Source organism: Eulemur rufifrons, chromosome 6 (assembly GCF_041146395.1).
Source record: "Eulemur rufifrons isolate Redbay chromosome 6, OSU_ERuf_1, whole genome shotgun sequence".
Lineage (NCBI taxonomy): Eukaryota > Metazoa > Chordata > Mammalia > Primates > Lemuridae > Eulemur > Eulemur rufifrons.
Genome location: NC_090988.1, coordinates 103,052,541 through 103,072,774, shown reverse-complemented (window position 1 = coordinate 103,072,774; position 20,234 = coordinate 103,052,541). Strand labels below are relative to the sequence as shown.

Below are 20,234 nucleotides of genomic sequence, written 5' to 3'. Positions count from 1 at the left end.
TTCATCCGTGATGGTCAGTGCAAAAATCAGAAAGAAAATGTTAGTAACTAGGGTCCATCAGCTTTAAAACACGGGTCGTACCAGGAATGCAAGGTACACACAACAACCTGGACGAACCACTAGGGAATTGTGCTTCAAGGAAAAAGCCAATCCCAAGAGGTGACATGCTATATGATTCTATTTACATACCACCCTTGTAATGACAAAATTAAAGAAATGAAGAATAGGTTAGTAGTTGCCAGGGGCTCAGGACAGGGTGGAGTGAGAGGGAAATGGGGGTGGCTATAAAAGGGGGACACAGGCATCCTTGAAGAGGGGATAGGAGTGCTCTTGGGCTATCCAGTCAGTGTCCGCATCCTGGTCATGATAGTGTACTATAATTTTACAAGATGTTACCATTGGGGGACAGTGAGTGAAGGGGTGGGTAGGATCTCTGTTATTTCTTACAACTGCATGTGAATCTACAATTACCTCAAAATAAAAAATTTAGTTAAAAAAATCATCATCCCCAGATTAAAAAAAATCAGTAGTCCTCCTAAAAACATCCAGAAATGAATTTTAAAACTGTACAAAAGCTATACGAACAAAAATCTAAAAATACTGAGGGACATTATAATTGATTTGAACACATGGATAAACACTCCTGTTTGTGGCTAGAAAAACTAGTTTCGGAAGGAAAAAAGGTAATTCTTCCTAAGTTAATCTAAATTGAATGATTTCACTAGAAAGTATGAGCGGAATAGGGATATATACACAGATATACACGCAATTTTTTTTTTAACTTATCAAGCTGATTTCTAAAGTTTATGTGACAATAATATGCATGTTCTGTAAAATTCTGGAAGAGCAACAGCCTGTCCCATGGTGCTCCTCGAGGCTGGCCTGACAGCTCTGTTACGTGGCTGGGGCCATTTTCCCATCACTGCCCACAGCTTCTGGACGAGAATGGTGAGGAAGGCAGATTGCAAAGACCTGTTTTTGTACATCCTAAATAATCTTAGGAGGATATGCTTGCAATTTTTTCTGTTGCCGGTACGCATTCAAACTCATCTCCCCATTGGCCCCAGGAATACCATGTCACATGTGATAAAAATGAACTGAATGGCTACTTGTGAGACATGTCAGTGCATTTAACCAGCTCTACACAACCACCATAGGTCAGGCACCGTTCTACATGCTTTACGTTATTAATTTAATTTTCCCAACAGCCCCATGAGGAAGGTACCTTATGATCCCCTTTTGCAGATGGGGAAACTGAGACTGAAGTTAAGTGACTCACTTAAGGTCTAGCAGGTAGGAGGTGGTTGAGGCAGGATTTGAACTTGGGCTGTGGCTCCAGAGCCTGCTCTTAACCACTACCTTTGGTTATAAATCAGTAAAGGAGAATACTCAGCAGAGGGTAGGGGGCAGGAAGCCACATTCCTCTGGACCAGCTTCATATGGATGAGGCTGCGTTGGTTTAGGTGGCTCAGCCTGGACAAGGAAACTGAGTCACTGCTGTCTAAGTTATGCTGTGAAACAGTTTTCAGCTGCATAGTTATACTAGCACTCTAGCTGTGACACTATGGTAGTAAAGTCAGTGTTTTCCTTTTTGGTGGCTGGTGGGGGGAAGGGGCTGGGCTACATGTTCTAGATTGCATTTCTTATTTCAGGTTTTTACATTCTTCTTGAATTGGGCTTATTTACTCTCTTCTTCTCCATTGAGTTAACTAATTCCAGTTTCCTAAGATGCCCTAAAAGTGTGATCATACATGTGTACGAAATGGCCCCTAGGTCCAGCCAGCAACGCCTCTGCACCCCTGCTTGGACTCTGCCTTCCCTTATGAGTGAGCCTGGGAAGAAGCAAGTGCTCATGTTCCTGACATTATTAGCTGCCGGGATGAAGGCTCAGTCCCAAACACCCCAGCTTCCTGTCTAACTCAAGAGCTAATCCTATGTTTAAATCTTAAGAGTGTTTAGATCGTAGGCCATGCCATGAATTCCCCTGGATGGCTGCATTGAGAAAATGAGCTTCCTGTTATTGGCTCTTAAGTAATAGAGATGGGGAAGCCCTGCTATCCAGATCAGTGTGTCATGAAGTTATGTAATTAAAATAACTGAGCTTCGGCCTATCAACAGGCCCATCAGCCGTCCAACATAGAGTCTAGAAGTGGACACAAATTAAATGAGAGTTTGAAATATAATAAAGGTAGCAGTTGAAATCAGTAGAGAGATGATGTACTCAAATAAATAGTGTTAGGACAACTGGGTAGATACATGGAAAACAAATTGGATTTAATGGCTCTTTATGCCAAGATCCAGATGAAGCAAGGATTTATATGCAAACAATGAAATAAAAAAATGATAGAAGAAAACAGGAGAATTTATTAAAACAATCTCAGGATGAGGAAGTTATTTCAAAATGATGACAGGGACCCCAAATCATAAAAGACTGGCAAAGTTGACTATGTGAAATTTTAAAAATTCTGCCACCAGAAAAATATAGAAAAAGCCAAAACATCTAAGAAAAATTGGGATAAAATATTCTCAACAGAAATGACAAAGCGAGTTCTTATAAATCAGTAAGACAAGGTATTTTAACAGTCCAAAGGGTTTGTTTCCTCTTTTTTTCAGAAAGAAGAGGAAACAAATGCTTTTTTAATCATTTGAAAAGCTAAAACCTCATTTACAATAAAAGAAATATAAATTAAAGCTCCAGTATACCATTTCTCCTCTATCGAATTAGTGAAGATAAAAACTGTGATTATACACTTGTTGGTGAGGGCGTGTGGGGGGAAACAGGCACGTTTGTGTGCTGCTCATACTAGCATAAATCTTTGTTTGGCAGCATCTATCAAGATATGTACAAATATTTTAATTCTGCTGGAAATGGAGTGAGGGGAAGACCTCTTAAAGTGAGTCCACTGAAAATGGAGACCAAAATTTTATCATAAACAGATCTGATTGGGAAGTTATTTTGAAAAATAACAGTAGTTACAAAACTATTACTTTATCTCATATAGTAACAGGTATGATAGTTGCCGAAATATACTCATTTTAGAAAAAAACAAATCGAGAGGGCTTTTGGGTTACTTTTTGTAACAAAACATCATATGGTGACACACTAGGGCGGCTTTTACTTGACAGTGGACCTTGGAGGCACTTCCGTAGAGAGGGTCAGTTTTTGGTAGAAGTGTGGTAGGGCTTCATTGCTCGGTGGAGGGGACCCTGCATCAGTTTTCCTCCCCTTTGCTGTCCTTTGAAATGCTTATCTAGGCATCAGCCTTGAATTTTCTCTTCAACTGATAACTGGTCTGACTCTGCCTAATCTCTAGGGTTCTTCAATAGCACTTGCCATAACTTGATGAAATCTATCTTGGCAAGATACAGTTCTTTATAAGTGATTTACTTTGTGTGTGCTTTATATTGTCTTTGGTTGACAAGGCACGGCCTGGAAAGAGATTGGTCAACAGAGATACCAGCCAGGATGAAGATGACTGGGGAGAAACAACAGTGATCAATGGGGAGGGATGTTTCAGGGTGAACTAATTTCATAAACGATCAGTTCATTCTAGTGAATATATTTGAATGGTTAATGGCGACTTTTAGCTGCCCTATATACTCATCAATAGGGGACTTGTTCTATAAATCGTAGCACAGTGGAAAACTCTGTAGATGTTAATAAAAAGGAGATTTGCTAGATGTTTTAATATAGATCTATCTCTGGAACACAGCAGCATCTTTCCTTTTAAGTGGTGTGCATCGGGGCTGAGTGCGTACTAAGAAATGAGAGGGCTCCCCTAGGCAAGGCTGAAAGGTGTCATTACCGTGTGATGCCTGTGAGAGAGCCCAGCACGCTACGCTGGCCATCGCTCCATTCTCTTCAGATGCCCTGGGGTCTCTTCATGCTGCAGACTGCCATGCCCCTTGGCCACTATGCAACTGCTGGGCCAACTCCTGCCAGGCTGCAATCCTGAGTCTTGCCCTTGGAAATGCTCAAGGCCTTAATGAACTGCCCATCTGTGAATCTGTTGAGCTGCTTCTTAAAGGCCCCTCTGGAGAGGCAGCTGTTTAACACTCAGCATGATGTTCCTTAGCCTTCTGAAGGCCCTTCTGCACCACTACCTACAGGCTCTTGCCAGGCATTGCAGGTCCAAGTGTTCACCAGACCTGGAATCGATGCCAGAAAGATTACAGCTAAGCACCTAAGCAGAACAGGGAGCACCTCCCATCTGGGAAAAGCCCAGCCCAGTGGGCTGAGTGTTAGGCTGAGAGCACGGGGCCTATGCCATAGGCCAGCAGTCCCCAACCTTTTTGGCACCAGGGACCGGTTTCATGGAAGACAATGTTTTCACAGACCAGGCGGGGGTTGGGGATGGGGAGCGGCTGTAAGTACAGATGAAGCTTTGCTAGCTTTGCTAGCTCTGCTGTGCGGCCCAGTTCCTAACAGGCCGCGGACCGCTACTGATTCGTGGCCCAGGGGTTGGGGACCACAGACATGGGCCACATTCCCTCAAAGTATACTGGAAGCCCAACCACGAGAAAGCAGCACTTCACCTACACTGTTTAAAAGTGTCACCTGTTCACCCCTGTGTACACTATATGCATGGACATACATAACATTTTGAAATAGGAATGCTTCGCAGACGTACTGCACCACAATAAACCAGCGGTGTATAGCCAGCTCCAAAAGAAGTATGGCATATCTATGAACGAAGTCAAAAAAGGCAAAGTGCAGAGAAATACACACATACACACACATACGTATGTTCCATTTGTGTAAAAAGGAGGTGTATGCACACACAATTTGTTCACCTCTGGAATGATATGATAGGAAACTATTAGCAGCAGTAATCTTTAGGCAATGAAACTTGGGACTTCGGGGTTGGGGTGGGGAAAGTCTTATTTTTACCATATTCCCTTTTGTACTCTGAATTTATTTTACTATGTGTGTAAAGCCTATTTTATGATTTTTTTTAAGCACAGCACTTTAGTACCTAAAGCACAGCTTGCTCCTGAGCTCAGCAGGTGCTTTGCGAGCCTGCGAACGGAGGTGGGACAGGGCACAGCCCCGCGCCTTGGGCATGATGTGCTCTGTGAGCAGCGGCTCCCCGTACATGGAGCTGTGAGCCTCTGGTTCATGTCACTCTGTGGAGTAAGGGCTGCTCCAGCACAAAGAAGTTTTTGACAAGGAAAGGCAGAGCCAGAGTCAGGGCAGGCCCGGGCGGGCTCCCAGAGAGCCCAGCCACTCTCTCATAAGGGGTGCTCTCCGCCCATCTGCAGGGCAGCCTGGATCTCCTAGGAAATGAAACCGTTACGTCTGTCTTAGTACAGAATTTCAAGTGCAGTGATTTTGATAGAAACGAATGTGTACAGCACGTTCTGACTGCTGTGTCTCATTAAATATTTCAGTTTTTGTGTATTTTTTTTTTTCCATTTTCAGGTAACCTTTTATTTTGATCGATGCAAAATGACAACCGACAATATAATTTTCAATCGATTTGCCTAATGTCTATATTTAAATGTTTTCTAATGCATATCCACATTTTAAATTCATTTTTAAAAAAGTGTAACTTAGAACCCTTTCTACGTTCGTGTTTCATATTGCCAAAACTCTGCTTTTGGGAGGGGTGAGTTATCTTCACTTCTGAAGCCGCACGGCTTCGGAGCTGGTTTGGCCCTGGCCCTTCTGGGAAATGACACAATGTTGACCTAGGAGGGGCCCTAATCTCTCCCCACTAGAGCTCTACACCCCATGTGGGGGCAGGGGAAGAAGAGGCTGGCGAGCCCACCTCTGGGTTTGTCCACTCGGGACTTGCCCACACCAGCCTCTCCAGGGACTCTACCCTTGGCATCCCCGTCCCCCACCTGGGCACTGGCAGAGAAGTCAGGCGGGAAGAAGCCAGCCGAGCGCCCGCCACTGTAAGAGGAAACGAAGAGAAACAGCTCCAGTCAGCCCCAGAAGCGAGGCCTGGAAAAACTCTGCAGCTGGAGCTAACACAAAGGACTTTTCAGACCCTGCAGCCAAGGTGCCCAGTGATTTTTTTTTTTATTTTTTTAACAGCTATTAGGGTGACAAGCCTTTCCAAAGGCCAGCAGTTGGCGAGAGTTTCCAGGAAGCTGGTCTGGCACCGGGCTGGGATTGGAGCAACTTTAACAAGTTTAAGTTCAGAAGGAAGGAGTCATCAGGAAAGGTTTTAAGGTTCAGCAAACTTTTCGAATTACTTTGCAAAAAGTTCTGGCTTTCCAATTCAAAGGCATGTTTCACTGTGCCTGTTGTAAGCCAGAGCCTATTTCAAAGGAAATGCAACTTGCACGTTTCTGATTTACTCAGTCGAGGTGTTTGTGTAACTCCTAGGGATGGGCTTTGCAAGTGCCATCTGGTGCCTAGTCACACTGGGGCCATCTTACACATCTCGACAGACAGCCCTCGACCACGTGCCTCTCTCCTCTGCCAGGCTCTGTGGTCCGGTGCGCGCGCGCGCACACACACACACACACACACCCCTTCCCTAGGCAGGAAAGCTGCTCTTTGCCAAGAGTGAATGGAATTCAGATTTCCAAAGGGTGTCCTTGGCCTCCACCTCCACGGCTGCACGATGAAGAAAGGTCCTAGTGTGTGTGCTGGGGGCTGGGAGAGAGGGGCCTCCAGCTCCACTCTCATTTATCTGGGCCCCAAGAAAAACCCGTAACTGGCTGTGCTCTCCCCAGCCACACCCAGCCTCAGTTACATTCCTTCCCTTCCTGAGCCCACACTGGGTGGCCCCAGCAAACCAGCCCCCACACCCCTCCCCACCGGTAGGGAGACCTAGCTTAGGCCCCCACGGGGCAGCCTGGAAGTACAAATGAGTGGGCCGCATCCCAGACCCAAAGCAGCCAGAAAGCACCGAAGGGCCCTCTGAGGCTAGCCATCCTCCCTGTGGCTGCTCTCATCCATGGGGGAGGTGACACACTCACTCCTTCAGCCAACACCCCCTGGGGCTGGGCTCCCACACCTTCTTGTTCCTGCTCCCAGGAAGTCTCTCTTGGTATCCAGCCTCGACTCTCCTGGCTGTGGGGTCTGGGATTGAAGGGCCTGCTGCAGGGGTTGATGCTGCCCTTCCCCACCGGATGTTCCCAGTATACCAGCAAAAAGGACTGTACCTCCCTTCCCTGTCCAGCTGGGCCTTCCAAGTCCTAAGATCTGGCATCCTTGGGAGTTAAACATATATAGAAAAAGGCCACCATGAACCAGGTAAAGGGGCAGGGTAGTTAGTCATCAGCAGTGGCAGGTGAACAGGCTGCTCACACATAGCTTCTCTTTAGCCCAAGTCACTGGGCCTTGCACCTGCGTGGCCAGGTAGGGGCTCAGCTGAGACACTGATCTTTCCACAGGCCATCAGGATCAACAAGTGGCCGGGGTAGGCAGGCGCATTTATGGCATTGCAGGTGCTCAGTGCTCAAAGCAGCCTGGCACCAAGTTAGAACCCCCAGGCCTGGGGTGCAGGGAGAGGATGGACTTAAATGAAGGCCAAGGGCAGCTCCACATTTTTACTAATGAGACTGTTTTCTAAAGCTATGCCTCCTGGTAGCCTGGACCGTTTCTCTTGAGATGTCTTCTCGGGGAGAAGGCCGAGGCTTTGCAGTCTACTTTACCTGGTCCCTGGAGTCTATAGGTGACTCAGCATGTCCAGTCACCGTTGGGCTGCCTGACCCTCTTGCCGTGTCAGGAATGGTGGGCACCCCTGCCCTGGTGCTGCCTACTGGGGTCTCCGGCTGATTACTATGAAGTCCTCCTGCGGCCCGAGGACTTCAGTGTCCCTTATGGCCAGCCCCAGAGCCTGTATTTAAGGGTTTATGTAATGCCTGATTCCACTGGCCTGTCCTTCCAGGCAGGGATCACTCTTCCCCATCACCTGGGGGAGGGCTTGCATAGCCAGGCCCAAGGCCTGAGTGACATGTGCTGCTCACCTAGCAGTCAGTTGGCCAGGATGTGGCTCTCAGGGAAGGGCCCTGGGCAGACACCAGGATTGGGTTCACTTGGTTCAGCCCTGCTGAAGAAGGCTGGCTAGGCCTGGTTCAGGGAGGAGATAGGCCCCACCGGACCAGCAGAAGAGTACGGGACTCGAGGTTAGGAGCCTGACATCTGGTCTTGGCTCTGCCGTCAGCTGGTGGTGTCCTCTGGGCAAGGTCCTGTCATCTCTAATCTTGGGACTCCCACTTCCCCAGTCTGCCCATCTCCTGATATCTGCAGGGATGTTTCCCTGATGAGAATTCAGGCTGCATGGTCTGATGGAGAGACTTCCTGGTGCAGGAGACAGGCTGGTGATGGAGGCGGCCTGAGAGCACAGGCTCCTTGGCACTGCCATGGAGTATGGGGGGCCCAGGGGAGGGACATCTCAAATGAAACCCTTCTCAAGAGCCCCCGGGGTGGACAGTTCCCTACTCCCTGCCCCTACACCCACACCAGCTCAAGCTCAGTCAGGCTGGGAGCTGGTTTGCCCAAGCATCACTCCACCAAAGGTCACCCCTGCCCCGCAGCCCCGGCCCCCTGCTCCTGCACACACCCAGCTGGTGGGGTTCATTCGGCAGCTCAAAAAGAAAAGCAGGAAAAAAAAAAATGATCCAAGTGTTTCAGACTGGAAGGGATTCAATTTAATTTTAAAAATCCAGACATGAACCTAAAGGAAACATTGAAAAACCAGCCCACCTTCGAAAGGCCCAAGAGGAGGGAGGATTAGGAGGGAGAAGAAAGGTCCCTCTGGGGCAGGGGACAGCTGTTCAATGTGACCAGGGAGTGGGGGAGGACACTGGGTCTGAGTACTGACCAGGGTAGGGCAGGGTGACGATCCCAGAACACAGTCAAGGACTTGATGTCAAAGGTCCCAGTCTGACCTTAGCCTACTCTTTCTGCCCCAGATACAGAGACCAGCTGCCTGAGGATAGCAGCGGGGCGCCGAGGCTGGCTGCGTGCTGCTGCCCACCTCCCCTCTGGGGCTGAACCACAGTGAGGCTGCAGGGATCCACCTGGGGGAAGGTCCCTGAGAGGAATGAGCGTGTGCGTGTGTGTGAGCGTGTGCGTGTGCGTACATGTAGCGCCGTGGTCTCTCAACAGCCCTGCCTGCCACCTTACCTCCCACGTACCCTCTGCTGCCTTGTAAAGTCACCCCCCTGCTCTCTGCCTCAATACCCCCAGCAGGGCACCACAGGACATGCTGTGGCAAGGATTATACTTTGGGTGTAGTACAATCTGTTCTTGCATGAGGGTTCAGTGCCAAAGTCTTAGAAGAAAAGTGAGAGTCAAAATTGCCTTTGAAAATTCTATGAATAGCCCCTAAAAATAATCCCTTTCTCAGAGCTTTGCATGTGAACACCGCCTGCTCTTATGCCCACTGAAATGGCAGAGACTCTGAGTGGATGCTGAGGGTCCCTGGGAGAGGCGTGCCAGGTGTTCCGTGCTTCTTCCAGGATACTGCCAGTGCCATTGGGCCTGGTTGCCTTCAGAGGGAATCCTTGGGGCTGCAACCGCATGTGTGAAGGATTACTTAAGGAAAATATCAAAGCAGGTAGTGGGGCCATGGCTAAGGGGTTGGGGACAATGGGGACGCCTGACTCTGAAGCCAGACCTGGACTCCTGTCTACCTCTGTCTCTACCTTTTATTTCTCTTTCTCCTCTCCCTCCTTCTGAGATGGCACCTCAGGCCTCCCATAGGGCTAGCCAGGCCTGACAGACTTACAGCCAGATGTCCTCCTGCTGGCCAGTCACTGCCAAGGACGTGCACTCAGGTGTGGTCCCTGTCCAGGACACCTGCGTTGTCCCTAAAGGGCCTCTACATTTAAGGCATAAATGACTTACCTTTTGACTCTACCTGACTTTTCTTCTAAGACTTTGGCATTGAGCCTTCATACAAGATCAGGCTGTACTGCACCCAAAGTGTAATCCTTGCCACATCAATGTCCTGTGGTGCTCTGTGGGGGAAACTGAGGCAGAGAGCAGGGGGTACTTTGCTGGGCATCCACTCTGCATCCAGGGAGGGCAGGTCAGCCTTGCCCAAATGATCCAGGAGCCCCTGAGTGGCCCATAGGCCTGTGAGGGCCCTTGTCCTCCTTGCCCGGCGGTACCAGGTCTGCGATGCATATAGAGGCTAAACTTGAAGAATTCTTATTGTAGAGTGTGGTCACAAAGAGGCACCTGACCAGCACCCAGACTGTCTCTCTGTGGACTGCTCCTTCCTGCTCCATGAGCCACAGGATCCCTCTGTCTCATTGCTGTCCCACTGCCTGCCTGCCACCCTTGGGGCTCCAGTCTCCCCCATGCAGACCAGACTCCCCCAGAGACTGTGTGTCTGGGAATGAGCCCTGGCCCTGCTGTCACCTCCCAGTGGTACTGGCAATTCTCTATACTTGAGGCCTCAGTTTCCCCTTCTGTGAACCCAGGGGACTGACCTACTAGGTGCTGTCTCTGAGGGACCTACCAAAGACATGGGCTGTGTCTCAACCCACAGCAGCATCTCTTTCTAATACGAACACGAGAAATGCACACAGCAGGTACTCAGTTAAGGCTACTGGAATTTCAACCTATTCTAAGCACCTAAAAGCCACCAAGTCTGAACACGCTGCCACATCTGGGATTATCTCTCTGTTGGGCACCTATGGGTTGGCAGAGGCAGAGATGAGCTCCCATGGCCCCCTGTCCCGTGCAGGGCCTGGTGAGGGCAGGCCACATACCCCACCCTGCTCCTCGCACTGCCTGAAGGTAGGCGCTGGCCTTGGCAGGTGGGTGCGACTGCAGTGAGAACAAATGGCAGATGCACGTGGCGCGCCCGTGACCGTCGTGGGCACAGTCCATGGGTTCCTCCCCTGGCCCTCTTCAGAGCACAGTAGTGGGTGCCGGCTTTCTACCTGCTCCTCCACGGGAGCCACACGGCACGTGGGCCTCTTGCCCAGAGGCTCGAGGCTGTGGGTTGAAGGTGTTGAAGGCAGACTCCCTTTGCCTCCAGACCATCCTGGGGCTTGAGACTCTCAGGCCCCCAGGTGTATCTTGTTAAGGATAGTACCTGATGGCCACATGTTGTGACCCCATTTGTACCCCATGGAAACTCATGACCTGGCTGTTTCAAAAGCTCTCAGGCCAAATACAGGATGTCCCCACAGGCCACAAAGTGACATTTTATGCTGCCTAACATTTCCAGGCATTTCCCCAAGTCAAGTATATGGCCAGATGTCTGCCTTATCTCCGTGAGGCCTCACACTAACACTGTTAGGTACCCCCTGATCACCAAGCTAGGTGACTGCCCTAGGGTCCTGTGGCAGGATGAACGACTCAAGCTGGCCAGGGCTTCCTGGCAGACACGTCTCAGGGCTCAGTGAACCCACACTAGACCATCAGCTGATAAGGAGTAAGTGCAACGAGCTGTACACCACCCTGAAAACTACAGGACACAGTAAGCGAAAAGAAAGATGAGCTAAATAAACAAAGGAGACATAAGGCCATGATTCAGATATCTATTCTGCCATGCCTATCTAGGAGTCCACTGTACCTCAAGGAGACTTTCTGTGGAAACTGGTATGTGTATGGTGAAGCCCTGCAAAGATAGCCAAGCCCGTCATGAGGAAGGAGAAATGGCTGGAGCCAGCACGACCAGTTGTCAAGACCTGTCAGCAAAGTACAGTGGGAATGAAACATGGCCCTGGCATCAGGGCCACTTGCATCTGACCAGTGCCACCAAATAGGGTCCTGAAAGAAAGTCCCATGTAGACAGCTGATTCATGACAATGCTGATAACAGCAGGGTATGGGCCTTTCCAAAAAGGGTACTGGGTCAAACTGGATCTCTGAGTGGGAGGAAAGTGTACCTTGACCTCAGCCTCACATGGGATGCAAAAATTGATGCCAGATGGAGTACAGATCTACATGTGAAAGGTGAGCTAGTAATGCTTTAGAACAAACCAGAATATCTTTAAGACCTTGGAGTAGTCAAAGTTTCTTAAGTAGGACACAAACAGCACTATCCAGAGAGGAAATGTTTGATTAACTGGACCACATGAAAATTAAGACCTTATGTTCATCAAAAGACACCATCGAGAGACAAAAAAGGCGGCCTGCAGAGGGGGAGGCGATATTTGCAATACATACATATGTACACACACACACACACACACACACACGTATCTGACAGTTGCTCATATCCAGAATATATAAAGATATAGAGAACTATAAATTGACAAAAAAGATCCCCCCAACATATAAAACAGGCAAGAGATGTGGGCATTTTACAGAGGGTGATATATCTGACTAAATAACAACATGGAAAGGGGCTCAGCTTTGTGAGCCATCTGGTTAGTGCAAATTAAAATCACAGTCTGATGCCACTAGACATTCATCAGCATGGCTAAAAAGGAAACAATGGAAAATGCCAAGTGTTAGGATGTGGAGCAACCGGAATGCTCAGACACTGCCAGTGGGAGTGGAAATTGGGAAGGCTACTTTGGGAACCTGGCAGTGTTGACCAAAACTAAACATATGCCCAGCTAGTGAGGCAGCCATTCCATGCCTAGGCCAGGCCTCACTAGAAACGCAGGTGGATCTTCACCAAAAACAGATACAGAGTGTTCTCAGAGCTATGATAACAACCCCACACCCCACTGTGGTCCAGTGGCCACAGACAGTAGAATGGATAAACCGGGTAGGCCACGCATACCAGGGAGCACCAGACAGCAAGCAGCGTGAGGGAACCACTGCCCTTAGCCCCGCGGAGAGGCTCAGAGATGTCACATCCAGCAAAGGACGTCAGACACGAAGGTGTGTGCACTGTGCGATTCCAACTAGGTAAAGTTCAAATATGGGCAAAGCTGTTCATTTAAAGCTAGTCTTGTGGTTACTCTCCGATATCAGTAACAGGAAGTAAGAACCCCAGGGGCTTTGTAGGGCTGTTGTTGCTTCCGCTGGGTGCTGCTTCTGTGGGTCCCCAGGGGGTGAAAATGCACCGAGCTGTGTGCTTGAGATTTGTGTACTCGTCTGCGTGTGCTCTGCCCTTCATCGAAGAGTTTGAAACCACCACCCTATACCAGGACGGCCCTTTCTGAGCCTACCTGGAGAAAGGGGGTCTGCAGAGAGGTGGGGCCCTTTCCCTCACCCCCCACTAAAGGGGCCACATCCCCCAGAGCTCCTGACCAGGCCGTCTCAGGGCTGCGTCCTCCACACGCTCTGTGGTTCAGTCTCCCCTGCCAGGTCTAGTCAGAGCACACAGGGGAGCTGTTTGGGACCCCCCCAACTGCCAGAAGTATCTCCATGACAACAACAGTGCAGTTTGTAAAGTCACCTTGTTCTCTAGCCATCTCTGTTACATGGACATTCTATCATCCTCTAACACTGCCCACCTGGCTGAGGACCTGAGCAGCATCATGGCTCAGAGGCCACAAAGAGAGAGGGTGGAGCCCGGCCAGAGTACCCCAGGCTGGGTGATCAGGCTGGCCCTTCCCCCTGCCAAGGAAGCCAGAAGCCTCACTGCTTTCCTCCGGGCCGTCCACCTAGATGGTGTGGCCCCCTCCCTAGAGCAGTGGCCCCAGGAAGCCAGCTGTGTCCTCTTCACGTGCTCAGATGGAGGAAGTGCAGCTCAGAAAGGTTAGGAGGCCTCTGGGGGCTGCCGCAGCCGAGCCGAAGCGGGCTGGGAGCCAGATCGCGGGCATCCGATTCCCAGTCCCATCTCTTTCCCACTGAGCCACTCCGCCTCGCTTTTAATTTAATTAGGAGAACATTTAATCCCCCCGTGCATTTCAGAGATGGGTTTGAGCCTGGCTGGGGCTGTGTGGGGCTCTGATGGGGATCCTGTGACTCATGCAGCCCTGCACAGCCCTCCCGGGCGGGCTCCCACAGGGTTTCCTTGGCACCTCGTGTAGACAGAGGTGGTCTGGAGCTTTGCAGAAGACAGGACACCAGTCTGGAAAGACAAAATGGTCTCATCTGTTCTTGGCAAGTCCCCTTCCTCATCCTCCTGGACACTGGTCCCAGAACGGCCTCTCTATCCTTTTTCACCAAACTTTACAGGGTGAGAAACAAGGTGAGGGCTCAGTTACTCACAGAGGTGTAGTGCCTGGCGCCCCCGGGGTCTGCGGGAGTGGGCCACAGTGGGCCCTGGGTGTCTCCAAAATGTTGCAGGCAAAGGTGGCCCCATCAAAAGAGCTAGCCCCCCGGCCCATGGAGCTGGATTTGGGGTCAGCCTTGTGACATTTGCCCCCATTTCCAGAAGGCACAGGCTGGCCCTGGCCTCGCTGACAAATGCAGAATTCAGGAGACATTAGTAGTGATGTGGATGAAAGCCAGGCCACAGCGGCCTCGCTGGAAAAGAGCAACTTGAACGTCTTGGCGTGAGATTCTGCAGGGTCCAGGAGAAAGTTGAAGACATGGAAATTCTAATTAATGCACACGGGGCTGGTTTTACTCAAGGATTTGCAAAGCTGTCATGTCGCAAGAGGCCAGGCAAGCACATGCTGACCAGGGAGGTGCTCACGGTCACCTGGTGGGGGTCTCTGCAGCTTTCTCTGTGCCTGTTTTCCCCTCCCTGTGTCCAGCCTTGGGGCCCCTGGCCCTCCCCGTGCCCATTGCAGTGGACAGGTTGCTCCCTGAACGTTCCCTTGCAGAGCGGGACTGGGGAGGTGTCTAGGAAACATGGGCTGGGGCTTGCCAGTCTAAGATGCCGCAACAGAAAAGACGGAGGGCCCTTCAGGGGAACTGCACAGCTGGGCTGGGCAGGCCATGGGCCTGACCTCTTGGGCTGTCTGTCTTGGGTGTCCGCTTGGTAACCAACGGGCCAGACGTGTAGATTCCAGGCCAGTCCCGGGAGCCTGGGAGCCAGGGAAGGGAGATGAGCCGTTCACAAAAATGGCCACAGCCTGCCAAGGCTGTCGGGAGAAGCTCACCCGGGCCACACCTGCATGTGACTCCCAAGCTCAGAGCTACAGATCCTCATGCCCCTGGCCTGTGTCTCGGCATCCCCAGAAGGCATCTGCAGCTCTTGCTTCAGCTCAGGCAGGGCTGAAGGGGTGCTCTGTGCACAGGGTGGGGAGTGGCAGTCCTGGGGCTCCTCAGCGCCTGGGTCTTCGGGGGGTCTGGGGAAGGAAAGGCTGAGAGGGTCTGTACATATCCTGCCTCCTCCTGACCTTACTGAGGGCTTTGGGAGCCAAAGGAGGTCACATCTGCCCAGCCTCAGAGTGTCCTGGGGGGGCCTTGCTGAGGCAGGGATGACTGAACAGACATTAGAAAGATGAAAGGGAATCTGATGGACACAGATTGAGTGACAAGGGCATTCCAGATGGCAGGATACCACATGTAAGGCACAAGGGCACACACAGGCATTGCAGCCGTCCATCCCACCGTCCTGCCGATGGCCCCCATGGGCAGAGATGAGCAAGGGGAGCAGAATCCTGGGAACTCATCCTGGCACTTGTTGGGGTATAGGGCTCCCCTGTCCTCATGGAGGTCCCCTACACACTGCCCAGGAAGGGCTATAGACTATACTTCACCCTCGCCTCTCAGAAGCCCAACAGCAAGGTCCTGGGTGGGAGACACAGGCTTAGGAAGCTTGAGACCCCGTTGGAGCTGGGGAGACAGCTTCTGCCTGAAAGGGGTGTGTGAGGCTGAGACTCAGCCCACGCAGAGCTGGGCACCCCTAGGCTTCATGGGGAGCACCTGGGCTTGCCTACCAGCTGGGGGACAGCAGAGCCACTCTGTCTCCCCAGCACCCAGCCCCTGCTTGCTAATTCCCGGGAGCTTGCAGCAGGCCCGCTTGCTAACTCCTGCCCACCCCCGGCCCCACCACTGGCCAACAGACCCCGGAAAGAGGAGCTTCATCCAGCCCCAGGGACCTTCCCGTAATCAAGGCTGTAGTGACCTCACCTCCCTGGGGCCCTGTGGGCGGGGAAAGCTTGAGATGGAAACAAAATGTGTCTTTATTTATGCTTTTAATTTGAATTCTGGAACTGGCCCAACATGGTAATACATTTAACATCAGTAAAATGCTGAAGAAAAATGGATTTGTTTTTCGGTAACTGCCTCCCACCCACTCTGCCCCCGTGAGACCCCCGCACACATCCCTGTCCCTCGCGCACACACCAGGGCATGCACCTCTCTTCTCAGCGAGGGGTCCCCAGGGCTGGGCTGCCCACGGGAGCTTAGCTCCATCCCCAAGCAGCTGGAGCCGAGTTTAATTACAGGCATCAATCACCAGGCGAGCTGTGCGGGAGGCAGAGGAATGTGGCCCTGATGCGGGCAGGAAGACCTGGCCTCCCCACCCCCACCCTGCAGCCTGGCGGTCCGAGCCCTGAGTAAATACAGCACCCACCGCTGCCTGCCTTCTCCCCCTGATGGGGCAGGGCCTCTGCCCAGTCTTTTGCCTTGGGGGCACCTGGGTTCATTGCCCCGACACTGTAACTATACCTGCATCCCACCCTCTCTTCTAGGCCTCCCTGGAGAGACAGCACCCCAACTCCTAAGGATGTAGGCACACAGATACCCCTCTGCCTCGTCCCAGACTCTGCCCTGCCCTGCCCTGACCACAGTGCCTCTGCTGAAACCTCATTCTCCTCTTCCCAGCCCCCACCTCAGATCCTTCCCCCAAGCACCGTGCCTGGATCCTCCCCATCGTCCTAGGCTGATCACATCCAGTGGCGGCTTTTGGAAGGTCCTGTCCTGGGAAAAACCTTGACAGGTTCCAGGGCAGGGACCTGGCTAGGTGACGACTGGGATTTCTGCCCTGCCTGGGCCCAGACAGCACTGGAGGCAATGGAGGAGCCGTCCTTGACCCCAGCAGGCCATGGGAGTGCCGGCCTGAGAGGGCCCCTAGCAGCTTTCAGGATGGTGATATGCCAGGCCCACAGTAGGCAGAAGCCTTGGGGCTGTTCAGGTATCTCAGGCTCCGCCATCTTGGAGGGGGACAAGAAATGGCCTGGTGACCGGATGACCCAGTCACACTGGCTTGGGATCACCCCCAGAGCAGGTGGGCAGTCTTTGGCTCCAGGAAGCTCGTCATGTGCTGATAACAGAACGGGCAGCCCTCGCTCCCAAAGGGGTGATTACAAGGCGGCCGCAGGCTTGGCTGTGTGCACATCAGTGTCCAGTCCTTGGCCTCCTTCACCTGGGCCCACCTGTAGGGGCCTCTCGGGACCCAGAAGCAAGGGGGTGGTAGGTGGGCCTGACTGCCCAGCTAGGTGGATGGTGGCTGACAGCCCTGTCCTCCCAGAGTGTGACTGTGTGTGTATCTGTAGGCTGGTCCATGGCCAAGAGAATGAAGGAGAATGAGCTCCAACAGAAGGAAGAGTAGGCAAGAGGACAAGGAGGGACAGACTGAGTGGCCCAGTGAGGCCTGGGTGGCATCTGGGCCCAAACCCTAGGGCATTCCAGCGTTCCCAGCATACTTTTGGCTGTCCTCTGAGCAGGCACTGCCACCCATGTTGCATATAACACCAGTCACAAAACTCCATTTGACACTCTTGGGTCTTTCACACCCAGACTTGGTGCAAGCCTTGGCACAGTGTATACCAGCGTCCTGCCTCCTGGCCCCCGTTCCAGCCCAGCCCGTCTGGCGGCCGCCCTGTTCGTACCTCTGCTCCTGCCTGTTGACCTAGCCGGCCTGGCAGACTGTCTTCGCAGGGACCCAGAGCTCCAAGCCCTAGTCCCAGGGCGTCCATGAGTGTTGCCCCTGCTTCCCAGTGACCTGCTGGCTCTCCTAGAGCCTGGAAACACTCCCTTTCCACGCCCTGCCAACCACTGGGTGTTGCCAATCTCCCCGTGAACCTGGGGGCCTGGAAAGACAGCGAGCGGGTCTTATCTGATCACAACTACACCTTAAGACAGCCTGTCCCCTCGCTGGGCACGGCCTCATTCTGGCTACCTGACCTTGCTAGTCCTCTGGTTACACCAGCAGCCCCTGGCACTGTGAGTCCCAATTACCTTAGTCACCTGCAAAGCCAAGCCCACATCTGGCTGGCAGCAAAGGCGGGAGGCCCAGGGCCCCACTAAGACAAAGGCGCACGCAGGTCAGGCACCCTCCCGCCCCTCAGAGTCTGACGAGCAAAACGTGGTTTAGAGAAATGTCAGCAACGAGAAAGAAAGAGCCCCAGCAAGTGACCCTCAGAAGGGCTGAGACTGCCGCTCACACATTCTGCCACAAAGTCACTTCTCAAGGGGAATCCCCAACGAGACGGTGGCCAGAATGGGCCCGAGTGCCTCACTGACCCTAGTGCACGGCTGTCACCGCTGGGTGCCCCGGCTGGGGGTACTGAGTCACACGTCACAGGGAATCACACCATGGCTGGGCACCAGGGATTGGCCTCGAGATGCCGTGACGGCGGGGGAGGATGGGCATGTGTCCCAGGCCAGCTGTGCCTCAGGGGAAAGCCAACTGGAAGGCATGGAAAATCAGCTATTTCCTCCACCTGAAGGAGCCCCTGAGGACAGCAGCAGCAACTGGCACATTGCACCCAGCATCTGCCCTGTCTTTGGCCAGGGTTCCACGGGGAAAGGCTAAAAAAACAAAGTTGTCTCTTTTTTGGGGGGTGGGCTGGGGACGGGACCGGGAGAGAAAAACAATCTTCTCAGATGCTCAAAGCATGAAAACAAGTGGAAAATGATCTGTCTGGTTTTCCATAAGGCAAAACAGGAGGATCATGTTCCCGTACTCAGTGAAAGGACCCCTGCTCTCCTCTGCTGCGTGGTGCCCAGGCACCAGGGCCAGCCCCCTGTGGCCGGCAACACCAGGTTCCTGAGGGCACTGGGCAAGTAGACAGTGCCCCGGCCAGAGAAAGAGCCTTCTCCCAGTGCCAAAGTGGCTTTTCCGAGCCCCTGTGCCCATGGGGCCCGGCCTCCATGGGTACTCACTGTGAGACGTGGGTGATGGGTGCCAGCAGCGTCTCCCCTTCCAGGTCCAGGTCCTCAGTGAAGCTGTTGGTTCTCAGGAAGTGGGCTGTGGTTACTTCCAGCAGCGTGGGGCTCTTCCTCACTGCAGAGAAAGTTGGGGGACAGTACGTTAGGGCTCCCACTCCAACCTGCCACTGCCGTGGGACAAACCTCCCAGGGCCAGGTGAGGAGTGGGGATCGTGCCTGGATGCTTCCACCCTGACAGGCTCATATTGGGGTAGAACGGGTGGGTTTTTAAGGTGGTCCCCGAGTGTCTGAGACCTCGATGTCTAGAGAAGGTAGAGGCCTATGAATCCTTCTCAGATCGGTAACTGCCTGGGGCCGAGCTCAGGTGTCTCGGACTCGCCCCAACCCAAGCTCTGGGTCTCTCCCCTGGATCGCGCCTGACATTTGGGTCAAGAATAAAACAGAAGTGACAAGCACAGGTAAGAGATAGCAACTCCCACCGCCATACTGTCACACTCATACACTGCCAGAGCAATGGGCCAGCAAAGACTGGGTGGCGGCAGGAGCCCGGCCCACGAGGAGTTGTGTGCCCAGGGGGGAGGGGCAACCACAGAGCACCTCACTCAAAACACGATGCCACGTCAGCGTCTGCAGCCCGAAGGACGCACAAGAATCACCCCAGCAGCTGGCTTCACATTCATATTCCTGGGCCCACCCCTCTGTGATTCTGACACAGGCCCTGAAGGAACTGATCTATATCAGCCTCTATTCGTGCTAGCAGTGTTTGCTCTGGTCTTCATTTTTTCTTCATTTAAGGTTTTCGTAGCAAAAAGATTAAGCACTAGTTGCAAGTAGAATAACTCAAAGATTTACAGTGTCTCTCCTCCCTCGAGAGCATCAGCGTTGACCGCCAGCTGGATCCCTAGCTCCCGCCTTCTCTGCTCGTCCTAGCAGCAGATGCTAGGTGGGATGATTTTGTACATGTGGGACAGCTCATATCACTTGGTTCCTGTCACTCGGCAACACGCTCTTCTAATTTTTCCCCAGGTGTATAGACATGCATCTAATTCTCATTTTAGTAATTGCATAATAGTTCATAGTTTAGACTGGCCGAAATCAATTCAACTAGTCTGTATTTCATGGACATTCAGTCTCTTTTATTTCAAGCCACTTCTTCAGATAATGATGCGACACCCACCTTTATTCTTAAAAGCTGACATATTGGAGCAGGGTGAATGGGTGCATCCTTGGTTGCACCCAATAGACATTGCTCAATTGCTTTCCCAAGCAGTATAGCAATTCAGACTCCCTCAGCTTCCCCACAGCCGTGCCTGGAAGAACTGTCAGCACCCTCAGCAGGGCCCGCCAAGTATGGATGAACACTGAGGCCCTGTTGTCTGTGCTGGTGCCTTTTATAC

General features: G+C 52.1%; 1 protein-coding gene across 1 annotated transcript in view; it reads right to left on the bottom strand.

The window, feature by feature from the left end:
• The window catches only part of KCNQ1 (potassium voltage-gated channel subfamily Q member 1), a 340,175-nt gene that overhangs the window by 154,777 nt on the left and 165,164 nt on the right, over nt 1-20,234 (bottom strand). The window contains exon 11 of the mRNA XM_069471839.1: nt 18,832-18,952. Within this exon, the coding sequence (XP_069327940.1) occupies nt 18,832-18,952 (121 nt within the window). The remainder of the gene's footprint in view (nt 1-18,831; nt 18,953-20,234) is intronic.